At 41.2% G+C, this 12,345-nt stretch overlaps 1 protein-coding gene across 2 annotated transcripts; it reads right to left on the bottom strand.

Annotated features, from left to right (window-relative positions):
* Positions 1–1,671: 1,671 nt before the first annotated feature.
* pkp2 (plakophilin 2) lies at positions 1,672–12,345 on the bottom strand. 2 transcript variants are annotated; one of them, XM_018686991.2, is made up of 13 exons: positions 11,850–12,342; positions 10,204–10,274; positions 9,011–9,633; positions 8,756–8,894; positions 8,262–8,469; positions 7,980–8,157; positions 5,995–6,112; positions 5,511–5,672; positions 4,412–4,588; positions 3,577–3,730; positions 3,296–3,488; positions 3,089–3,176; positions 1,672–2,485 (listed from the first exon to the last, which is right to left on the bottom strand). In XM_018686991.2, the coding sequence occupies exons 1-13, from the start codon at positions 12,040–12,042 to the stop codon at positions 2,417–2,419; spliced, it is 2,373 nt and encodes a 790-aa protein (XP_018542507.1). In that variant the 5' UTR covers positions 12,043–12,342; the 3' UTR covers positions 1,672–2,416. The 2 variants fall into 2 exon arrangements, with proteins under 2 accessions (XP_018542507.1, XP_018542508.1); XM_018686992.2 differs by lacking the exons at positions 1,672–2,485; positions 3,089–3,176; positions 3,296–3,488 and having other exon boundaries at positions 3,618–3,730; positions 4,366–4,588; positions 11,850–12,345.

Here is a 12,345-nt window from a genome sequence, read left to right as displayed (position 1 = left end):
GTGACAACCCCAGCGTGGCCCACTTCTTCACCGCCCCGCTCCAGTAGCAAACAAACCCATTCTCATGTGTCTCAACACCTGTTTCCATTGGCTATTTTGGTATTTTGGACATATATTATTTCTGTGTTGGGCTATAAATATCATTCTTCAGGCTTCAGAGCACTTTATCCCTCACACTGACAAGCAAAGTAACTTCTCTTGGGCTCTTTTGAAGGAAAATTACAAATATGAACATTTAATTATTCTTATCGACTAATCCCCATGATGCTTGTCTTTAAGTCTGGTCACCTTATCCGTTACAAAAAAAGATGAGGCTCTCCTTGTGAAATAATAAATCCGACCAATTCTCGGAGCAGCATAAGCTGCGGGGAGACAAGAAGGCTGTTGTTAAAAGGATTTGGCTTCTTCAGAGCTTTTCTCTCTCCTCGCGCCAAAACCAAAGGCTTGAAAATCGCGGACTTTGTCACCAAAATAGTTCACAAAGTGGGTGAATCAGAGATTATTAGCAAAAAAGAAAAAGTGCAGAGTTTAGTTCCTCAAATAGAAAGTCTTAGGGTTTAATCTGAGTGCTAAACCACTTAAAACATGTGGGATTGAGAGTTTATGAATATGAAAAATAAATGTTATTTGAGGACAAAGTAGCACTCAGGGACAATTTTGCAGTGAATGTTCTCTCTGCTCTTCATTGAGGTGACTGATGATCTGTTAATGCAACACCACTGCCCTCTGCAGGACATTTTAATAATAACATCTACTTTTCTTATTGTATTGATCTGAAAACAAAGGTCACACACCTTTACAGGAAACACATTTAAATCTGAATTGTGGATTCATGAAATTATTCCACAGCCTGTCTTGTAATTCACATGTAAGTTAACATGAAATGCACTTTAAATCTGCCTTTAAACACACAAAAACATCCTGCAGTGGCCTGAAAACAGCAGGAAGACTTTCATATCAGTGCTCAAAAGCAATTTTATTTCATGTCATGCTACATTATGTACATGCTGACAGAGACTAAGTGCTTCCTACCAGCATGTATCCAGGCTGGATATGCAGATACAGGGAGAGTCACTGATACAAAGCTGTAATTACTTTGTGGGATACTGTTAATTTGATTTAGAAAATTCAGCCAGTGCCTGAAATCAAGTGAGGCCTTTGTAGATTTCCCAGGTGGGACTGGCTTCATTAGACAACGTGGATCTCTGGAGGGGAGGGGGTTAGCTGTTGAAACATAAAAACTGTGTCTGGGTAAGACCACCGAGGCTCTGAGGGTGAGTGTTCACCTGTGTTTTTCCTCACGTCCAGCCCCTTGTCTGGGAGCGGTGACGTTGACTGGCACCCAGCCTCCCGGGTCAGCCCTCCACCCCCCCACCTCTCCTTCAGCTGTGCCGCAGTGCAGCTCGTCTCAAAGTCACCGAGAGGCCTCAGGAATGAAGCCAAACACAGGAGGTTTGAGTCTAATCCACTGGCACTGACCTCGTCCTCCACACTAATGATTGAGAGAATTGTTTAATTATGGTTTAATGTGGAGGAAGTGCTGTGTAAGTCAGGTTTCCAAGCATAAAAAGGTCTTTAAACTTAATGATATTCATTGATCTCTGGCAGTTCTGAGCTATTTATAATGGATGACTCGACTTTTTCTCAGGCAACAGAATAATACACTATATCTGCAGTGGAAAATGAACAAGTCAAAACAGTTTATTCATTTGAATAAATGAACTCACGAAGGCAGAGCAGAAGATCAGCTTGTTGTATGTTACAGTGGGAAGTCATTCTGTCTTAAAATACATTTATATACATATATTAACAGTGTAATAGTCTGATTGATCTTCATCCTTCACTATGTCTTTAGTGTAAATATTAAATTTTTTCTCATTGTGGTTCTTTGTATGATTACCTGCAGTGTTTAAAAACACATAACAGTATCATTGACTGTCAAGCTGCCGTCAAAGAAAAAACACAGACAAACATAAATGAATACTTTGAATATCATTCATTATCGCTGCTAGAGAGATTTCTACATTCATCTGTCAGGAGTTTTTCTGAACATGAGGCACGAAGGCAGCGGACCAGAAGTCTTATGCAAATCTGATGAGGAATGTTAACAAACTAGAACGTGCTTTGAAGGTCCCATGAAATTAAAAATGGCTCTTCATTAATGCTCTTCAACCTCTCTCTTTTCCTGTTTCCACTCAACACTAACAGAGCAACACATTCAAACACATCAGATAATAACTGTTTTAAAGCTATTTCATGGGACTTTTAAGAGAAATGCAGGAATAGTTTACAGTTTTTTATCTGCAGCACTGAGGAAAAAAAATCCAAGGCTTATTTTACTAAACTGACACAGACACAGGAAGTGCTGTTACTGTTAACAAGTGCAGTTTGGAGTTTGGTGTAAAAGATCTTCAGCTCAGTTTCGTCCAGAGTTCACAGCCTTTGTCGTTCTCGCGTTAACAAAATCAGTTTTCCTGTACCCACACTGTCGAGAAAGAAGAAAATGTTAATTCTGGATATTACCTTGATGTAGTGGTTCTCAGAGCTATGAAAATGTTTTACTTTACTGCCCCCTAGTGGTAGCATCAAACAAGACACTGTGGCAGCTACCTGCTGGCTAAAGTAGTGAACTACAGTATATACCTGACAAATAAATCCTGTAAATTTAACGGTGGCATGAAAAAATCCTGCTCATGGATGAATAAAAATAAGTATACCAACCAGTTCTACCTGATGTTTGAACACACACACACGTCAACAACAGATTTAAATAACTGATAACTGGCTAATTTTCTTTATGAACAACCAAATTAGAGTCATTCTGTAGGATATGACTTGTCAGAAACACATTTATAATGTAACCTGCACCAGTGACAATCAGGTGATTGCACCAGTTAAATGAAGCAAATTAAAGATGAGAGGGACTTAATTTAATCCCCTAGATTAATAAAGAAATAAAGCATTTATCAGTGCTATCTATGCTGTGACACTTGGAAAAACTCAAAACGTTTCTAATGTGGGCCTTAAAGCAGAAAGACAACCTGCTTCGAGCAGTGTTTAAAAGATTCTGTATTGTATAAGCACCCACCTTCTTGTAGGCCCCATGGAGGTCGGTGTATTTCCACATGGTGTGCAGCAGGACACATGCAGCCTGACCCGCTCTGCTTGGTCCATAACTACGACACAGAAAGGTGAAATCATTCTGTGTTCATACTGTAGGTACATTTAACTGTGTATCAGGTGTGAGAGGAAACAGAAAACTCAGAGCTCATAAGTGCGTCATGTGCTGACTAACCCGTTGTCTTTGCTGCTGATGTTGATGATCTTCGGTAGGGCTCCCTGGTTGACGATGGCCCGGACGTGCTGCATGTCGCTCTGACTCAGGTTAATCAGGATGTGACACAGAGAGGCCGTCACCTCGGTGGGCAGGTCGGTGCCGGTGTCGTTGTTGGGCAGCATCCCCGCCACCTCTGGCAACACCTGGTTCACTTCACACGTAAAAGATATTTTAATTGTGCGCGCTGTCCCAGTGGAGACAAAATGGGTCAGCATCTCATGGTTTGAATATGAAGTTACCAATGTCAGGATGCAGCTCCTGGTAGCGAGAGAGGTTTCTTATTAGAGATATGGCCGTCCTCCTCACGGCACTCTCTCCCTCCTGTAACATCTTCTTTACATGCTGAAGACCGTTTTCCCGCTGAACTATTGTGAAAGCGATGGCTTCAGACACCTGCAAGACCACAGAAATATATGAATGACTGTGATATATTGCTATTTTAATTCGATTTACAGGTCTAAACACATGACAACAACTATGTTTCCTGCTGCTGCAGGTTTATGTGGATCAGTAAACAGAGGTAAAACTGGAGATCATGTTTTTCTATCATGATGGTCAATTTCTACAGTACATACAATCAAAGAAATACTCACTGTGTCTTTAAAAGATGTATTTATATTAGTAGTAAATGTACATCCACATGCACAAGCTTTCAAATCAGTCACAGTTGGTATATCCCATGAAATTCTCCATATTCTAGTGCTAAAATTATAACTTGAAATCAATTAGAAACAGAGGATTTTATTATAATTTTAGTAGTTAGTCAGCCATTTAGGCAAAAATTTGAGATTTTAAACTGATAAACAATCAGCTAAAGATTTAAATATTTGCTGGTTGCACTCTGAAATGCAAAACTTTGTTTTACTTTGTATCTGTATGAAATATAATCCACAGACCAGCTAACGTGTAGAACACAACATATTTACATTTATTTATCAATAGCAGAATATGGAGAGACTCTAAAACCATGTAAATATGTCTTCAAGTATTTAACTATTCTCCACCAAACAGATAAAACAGACACAAACCTGAACCTATGAAACTGTAAAAAGAAAGAGATCCGTCTGGCCTCACCGCTCCGTTCCCGGCTGTGATGTTCTGCAGGGCTCCGATGGCAGCCTCCTGGGTGTAGTGGCGCACGCTGCGGGCGATCAGTGACAGGTACATGCGGATGGTGATGGCGCTCCACAGCCACTCTATGCCCCGGGGGTTAGCCTTCTCCTCCAGCAGAGGGCTCTGTCGCTCCAGATGCTGGGAGGAAACAAGTGATGAGCTGCAGCTTTCAGGTGGGTTCATTGGGTTCATATCGACGACAGGAGGCAGCTTTTATGCTGCAGGTTAACAATGAATGATGCACATATGTCTTGTGCTCACTGTGTGTATCTGCAGGCATTAAATGTTTATATAATCAGAGAAGACTGGCTGAGCTTCAATGCCACTGTGCAGCATCATCATCAAACTGTACATCCACATAATTATAAAGAATTCACACTGCAGCATCTGAGTAGCTGCAATGCAGAAGATTATTTACTAATGAGCGTGCAGTGACCTGTGAGGAGAAAACAGTTTCCCTGTATTTATAAAATACAAAATCTGCTTTCTCTTCCTGTTAAACATTAAAATATTTTTAGGCTAGCTAACCCTGCCCACTGTATAAAGCCATTCTTGACTGTTAGCTTGTGGGTTATAGAAACACACACTGGGAGACATAACCCTTATCAGCCAACATCAGTGGCCGAGCTCACTGATCCCTGCAGTCAGATTCCAAAATCAATTCAGAGGAGAGTGGAGGCTGTTACAGCAGCTCATTAATGCCCACGGTCTCGTAGACAGATGTTCAGCAGCATCATATGGGTGGCATTTTTGCGTGTCCACAAACATTCGGTAATTTAAGACTAAATTAAAATTGCAAATGTGGTTAATGCAGCTTTTGGCCACTTGGGGGCGACAGAAACAAGCTGCAAACATTACACTGACATACCTACTTTTAAAGTAGGTAGCTGTGGTGAACCCAACCAACTCCTGAGGGAAATATCTGGCTCTTTAGCTGCTAAATACTCCACTATGCTCCTCAGCTAGTTGCTAATTTTTCAGCAATTTTCACAGAACTGCTGTTGAATATCAGACCACATCTTTTGTTCTGTTGGTGTGGATTATTGTCTGAGGGGATTACCTCTGTGATCTTGGCACTGCGTGAAGGGAAGCAGCTGACGGTCTTTGGCCTGTGTGCCAAGTTTTGTCGGGACTCTGTGAGATCTTTGGTGTACTTCTTGGGAAGTTCTGCCTCTACCTGATAAGACAGGTTGTGCAGGATGCAGACGCAGTTCTCTGTGGACTTCAGAGTAGATATAAGCATAAATAAATAGCAGATTATATGCAGCATGGCATGTTGTTTCATCACATATATAGACAGAGCATACTGAAGCTTGAATGGGAGCTATAGGTAAAGTGAGCTTTACTTTGCCATTAAGACCCAAGTGTCCAAAAACTATTAATGTTTGGAGCTGGACTGACCCTTTTTCAAAGGTGAGGTGTGTTTTAAAGTGTAGTGTGCAGGTGTGGAAATATCTACTTGTCAGCCTGTAACAAGCTGCATTCCAGATCAAACCAACTGTGACAACGTTTTTTCTCTGAGCTGCTTATCATTTTCATTTCACCTTGTCGTCTGTCTTATAGTCAGCTATGGTTCCCCGAACGTAGTAGACCAGAGAATCAATAAGATTCTCACAGTCCCTCATTGCTTTCCTGCCATCCGGACCAGCAGAGCTCAGATTCCTGGGAACAGAAACAGTCAAAAACAATCAAGGTAATGTGACGTTTGTGGGTTTTAATCAGATAAGCAGTTTTCAAGTCCCGCTGAAGCGTATTAGTCAAGTCAGCAATGTCAATAACAGAGAATTCCCACAGTGTAATCAGCCCCTTTCTGTCAACTACATCATTCTGAAAGTTAATGGATGCACTGTTTTGGATCTCAAGCTGTTCCAAGGCCAGCTGCAATCATGTCAAATTATTTCACAGACTACCAAAACATTTCTATGTAATCCAACTTCCCTCGGAAAATGAATACAACAATTAACATTCTAACTCCACACAAATGGGTTATTTAATGTAATATAATAAGAGGAACTCATCATTTTTCTCATCCACAGGGAGCTCAAAAAGGGTTTGTGAACATGATAAGGAGAACTTGATAACACTGGGCCGACGAGGACGGAGTGATTTCAGTTCAGCAGAGCGGAGAGAGGAGAGAGCGTCATGAATAATTCAGTCTTTCACTCTTTTCATCCAGCTATAGTTGCCAGGGGAGCAGTGTGTCTGATATCTCCTGCTTTGTAAACAGAGAGATGATATATGTCCACACAGGAACATGTCGTGCTAGAAACCAACAGTATGACACATGGTCTTAGACTGCAACAGATAAACTGTGGTTTAACACAATATACTATGATATTAGTGTAACTGTGTGGTAAAAAGGTTGGTGATTACTAATTGATTTTGGTGACTGGTTTAATAAGAATGCAGTATCAGTTTTCCTTTAAACTTTATTTGATTGTGTAGCTAGCAGCCATTGACCTGACTAGTTTTGGCTTATGAGGAAGAAATTTTAAATATCAAGACCTAACTTGTTTTAACTTTGTTTTTAGGCAGCTTCTTGAGAGCTTCTAGCTCAATATTTCGTAAAGACTTTTGTAATCCCCCAATCTTTCCTCTTGAACCACCTGCAGCTTCACATTTGAAGTTTTGGATGAGATATTTAGATAACTATTGGAAAATACAATTGTTAAGTGCTTCAGTCTTTTGGCCAAACACCTGCAAAGCGCTAAATTAGCCAATGTTAGCATGCTAATATGCTAACTTAAGACAGTTGGAATGGTCATTATTATATCGCTTAAACATCAACATGTTAGTATCATAATGTCAGCATGTTAGCATGCTAATATGCTAACTCAAGACAGTTAGAATGGTCATCATGATACCTTTTAAACATTAGCATGCTAGTATGTGAGCATGTTAGCATGCTGATGTTGGCATCTAGCTCAAAGACACATACTGGATAAACTGGATATTTCTTTAATCCGTCTGTCTTGCTGTTTGTTTTTTCTTCAAATAGTTTTGTTGGCAAAAACTCAATAAAGTTTTCATCGGAAAACCAAAAGGTCACCGGTTCTCTCCACAGAAGTATAGTCAGCGTTTCCCGATTGTTATTAGAGCAGAATGCAGACGGATCTCAGGTTACACCACGGAGAGAGACTGTTTACTCATAACTCAACTTGGCAGAGACTGACTGTGTGTAAATGTAGCTCTGCCATCTGTTAACTCTTGCCCTTTGTAATATCATAAAATGATTGCCTTATGCTGCACAATGACCTACTCACTCCTGACAGACTGTAAACTTTTAACTTCCTACTTCACTTTCTCCATATGAGCCATAGAGAAGTCAAGCATAGTCCATTTTTCTTCAGGATACAAAGTTATTGATTTGATTTCAGGCAAAGTACATGAACATTTTTGCAGAAATTCTCATTTAGTTTGGTATGAGCTGATTATCTGACACCAGTAGTGGTGTCTGTTTACTCCAATCTATAATCTACAATGCAAAAGCAGCGGCGTGTCTAGTTTCAGAGCTAACAAAGAGGCCTACCGCAGGCAGCCTGTAGCATAGTGGAAAACTTCAGCATCAGCTAGGAGGTCGTCTTTTGGGTTCTCGCCTTCAGAAATGCCAGAGCTGGGCACGAGGACCGACTGGGTGAGGATGTTTAAGGCTTCTTTTGAGAGGCGCTCCTTCAAAAGGTCATGAGAGGAGAGGTTCCACAAAAGACCTAGGAGTTAGACAGAAATATAAATAAGCACCAGTCATGAAACAAAAATATAAAATGTGGATTTTATCATCTAAGCTCCACGCATAGTAAAAAAAAAAACTGACCAGCAAGTTGTCGTCTGGTCTCCACATCGCGGCTGCTCTTCAGTGCACCTAAAATGATAGCCAAGCCTTCATTTTCCTTCACCTCCATCTTGTTTTCGTTGCTCTGGTAAACGATGTTACGCAGCGACCCAGCGGCGACACGCTGCACCTCCTCGTTGTCGTTGTGGAGGAGCTGCAGGAGCTTTCCAATTCCATGGAGATAGTACACCTGGAAACCAGAGCAGATTATGCACAGACAGATTCAAACATAAAATAATGTTATGTAAGCCATGACATTCAGAGAAAATGTCATTTGATGATCATCTACCACAGACATTTATCAACAATATGAAAGGATTGATATCAGTTCCAAAGACTTGGGTAAAAGCTGTGCCTTTCTGTGTGGAGTTTGCATGTTCAGTTGTGTTTGTGTGGGTTTCCTGCCACTACCACCCAAAAACTATTGAACTGCTAACTGTAAAATGATCCTATACACTGCTCATGATTAGACATACCATCCTTTTAGCATCTGCGCTCTTGAAACATTGATTCTGTATGTGGCTAGCTGCACAGATCAGTGTTTCCTCATCATCCTGGGACAACAGGCTCACGGCCCTCTCCAACGTCATCTCTGGAGGCTTGTTCTCTGACTTCCTGTGTGAGGAAGAAAATGTACAATCCACCAATGATTCAGAATACCGTTCATGACCGGAGTCACACATCAGGACAGTCCAGGGATATATGAAGTTATTAAATGAACACAGTCTTACAGAGTCGTGACTGTCTGAGCCTGTATTGGCTGAATGGGGAGTTCTTCCCCCATCTGCCTCCCCACATCCACCTCCATGCTGACGACTGAGGGCGGGTATGAGTTCAGTCTGCGGAGCCCCAGGCCATCATTCCTGACTTGAGCAAACCAGGACAGGCCTTCATCATGCTGGGCTGCACCAAGCATCATATCACAGCTGTTTCCCTGCACGGCACGGCTCTCCTTTTTGACAACACTTTGGTTACGATTCCAGTGAGAGCTGTAGCCGCCACTTTGCTGAAATGCTGCGTTTGCAAACACAGGCTGCTGCCCCGCGATCTGTCTCAGCGACCTCTGGCGGAAGCTCCCGTAAGCAGATGTGGAGGCACGAGGCAGCGTGGCGCGAGGCGCCTCGGAGAAGGCGTAGCGACGAAACGTGTCTGAGTTCTGCAGAGGGTTTACCTTGTGAGACTGACTGGGTGCTGGGAGGGTGTACGTCCCAAAACGGTGGACATTGTAACTGAAGCGACCTCGAGATAACCCTGGGCTCGGCGGTGGAGACACCTCCACCCTCCTGGATGGCCTTCGTATATGGCTGCTTGAAAGAGAGTGGTTGGTGAAGGACAATCCATTCACCTGTGAAAACTAAACAAAACACAAGCAAAAAGCTTTTTATTTTTTTTTCAGCTAGTTGATCAAATGTATCATATTTTAATGTATTGCTTTACGCTTAAATCAATTTTATTAACTAATCAGTGATAAAGGGAAAAACCCCCCCACTTTATTTAACCACTAATCAGCAGGTAAATTAAAGCTTCAACTTCATTTATTTTATTTTGTCGGTATCAGGGCTCCATACAGCTTTAGCAAACACAGTCAAAAGGTAATAAATCCTGACGTCAAACTAAAACAGAAGAACACAATGATTCATCTGATAGGTCGGGAGGCGTTGATCTGAGCAAAAAGCACCTGCAGATCATTTGCCTGCATTCAAATTCTGGCGTACAATATTTAAAGTGCAGGGTGATCGGCATCTATGAGACAATGTAGTCAAAGATAGGACAAGTAAAACACACAAAGTACTGAACTGACTGCAGGAATTAAGAGTATTTTCAAAAACAGATGAACCTTTCAGTAACACAGGAGGAAGGTAATAAGCGTGACCACAGTGTGTGTGTGTGTGTGTGTGTGTGATTAAGTAATGAGGCACCTTACCTTCATGTTTGGTAAAAGTCCATCTACAGCATCAAAGCTCTTTGCTGTGCTCTTCTGTAAATGGACGCCTCCTGAAACAAGTCGAAGAGGTTTTGTTAGAGTGTACGGTTTCACAGAGTAATCACCTGAACGCACAGGAACACCAACACTTCCTCAGGTCAGGGGCGTACAGGAAGTACAGTAAACACTCAGAGTGCTCCAAGCGTCTTTGTGAACCACAAACCAAATATTGTGTTCATTTGCATTAAGAGGGACTGAGAAGAAGAAGGCAATGGAGGCGGCAGGAACGCAGAAAAGTCTGATAAAAAAACGTTAAAAACACATACTATACCTATGTTTATAATTGACATAAACATCTAATATGAGCAATGTAAAGTGTATCTCCCAAAAGCAAACAAAACTTATTATTTATTTATCTTTATCTCTCTCTAGTTTAATGTTACAGGATATCACATAACAAGACACTTTAGAATAAGTGTAACTCTTTTCTATTGTTCTGTAGAGCTGAAATGATTACTTAATTGATAGACTGGTCAATTAACAGAAAATTAATCGGCAACTACTTTAATAATTTATTAACTGTTTAAAAATATAGAATATTTCTACGCTGATTAAAACAATTAATTTAAAAGATGTCACCTTTGGACCTGAGAAACTGTGAAAGACAATTTTTTTTTTCTATCTTCTGACCTTTAATGACCAAATTATTAATCAATTTATTGAGGGAAAACATCTTCACACCTTGTTAAATTCAGGAATTTTATCTATTACTCTTAGCCCATATGCTAAACCATCAGCTAATATATAAAAACAGGCTGACTGATGAGCAGTGACAAGATCTTTCACTGCGTCAGTGCTTTCCTGAGAATAAAATATTACTATCATGTTCGTCTGATGACTGACTGGAGTTTATAGATGACTCACCCCCATAAAAATAAGGGCATGACCCCCCCCCACTGAACAACCAGCAGGAGGTGGGTGAGATATTCAAGTTCTTTCAGCTGTCACTTCCATCAGCACTTCAGACGGAAAGATGAAAATGCAGAAACCTGTTGGACAAGTAACCTACAATGCAGCATGCATTCCTGACACAAAAATGTCTGTATTTAGTCTAAATGATAGTAGACCTACACTTAACACAAAGTATAGTGCAGGACCTTGGTAGTCTACGGCAGAGTCCCCAACCTGAGGATCTGGACCCATCAGAACATAATAATGGTACAGGAGAGAAGACAAATACTGTTCTGTTTCTCCAAATATTTCTATAATTTTGGCTGTGTTAATGTTAACACTCGACAGTTTCACCTCTACAGGTTTCTAACAGATGAAATGAAAAAACTATGAGAGGTTTTAGAATAGAAAATCCTTCTTTAGTTAAGCTGGTCACAGCAAAATTGTGCCTGTATAGAAGCAGACACTGTTTTATTTAAAATACTGGGAAGTGTTGTTAAATAATGTGGTTTAATTGTCTAACACGGTAATAAAAACTAGTTGTAATTTAACAGAGATAATTATTCTTTGTTGACAGTATGAATGGTGGGAGGGACGAGTGAACGTCCTTGGTCTCCAGAGTAATTACCATTATGAACAGGCAATTCAAATGTGTGAAAGCGTCGTAAGTAATCATAATCACACACACACATTACCATTTGACACAGGCTTCTTCGCCCTCCGTGCCAGTGTGAGCTGAACTTGCTGATGAACGCGCAGACTCCGGTCGTTCGAGTCAAGTTTCGTCGAGGATCGTGCGCTCGGCTCGGCCGGCAGAGCCAGACTCGTGTCATCCAGCACGAAAGAGTCCTGGGCAGGTAACGCCGATTTAAAAAACACCTCGTCCATGGTGAACAAAATCCAAATCCGCGAAGAGTTCAAGCCGGTCGATTCATTTAACTGGACAGGGTGAATGTTCAGTCCTGCTTTGTTGTCCCTCGGCTCACTCAGGTGGGTCGTCCCGACGTACTGCCACTGGGGAGGGCGGGGCCACAGGCGACGCACCTGAGGTGTCAGGTGTCGCTGCTGGGTGGTATCGGTTGTTACTTTTCACTGTTAAAACCAGTGTGGAACGTAACTAAGTATATCTACTCGAATAATATTGCACTTAATTTTGACATAAATACTTTATGTAAGTACTTTCATTTTCTG

Source organism: Lates calcarifer, linkage group LG18, assembly GCF_001640805.2.
Source record: "Lates calcarifer isolate ASB-BC8 linkage group LG18, TLL_Latcal_v3, whole genome shotgun sequence".
In the NCBI taxonomy this organism is placed as follows: Eukaryota; Metazoa; Chordata; class Actinopteri; family Centropomidae; genus Lates; species Lates calcarifer.
The sequence above is the reverse complement of the archived record's forward strand: the minus strand, read 5'-3'. Positions and strand labels throughout refer to the sequence as shown.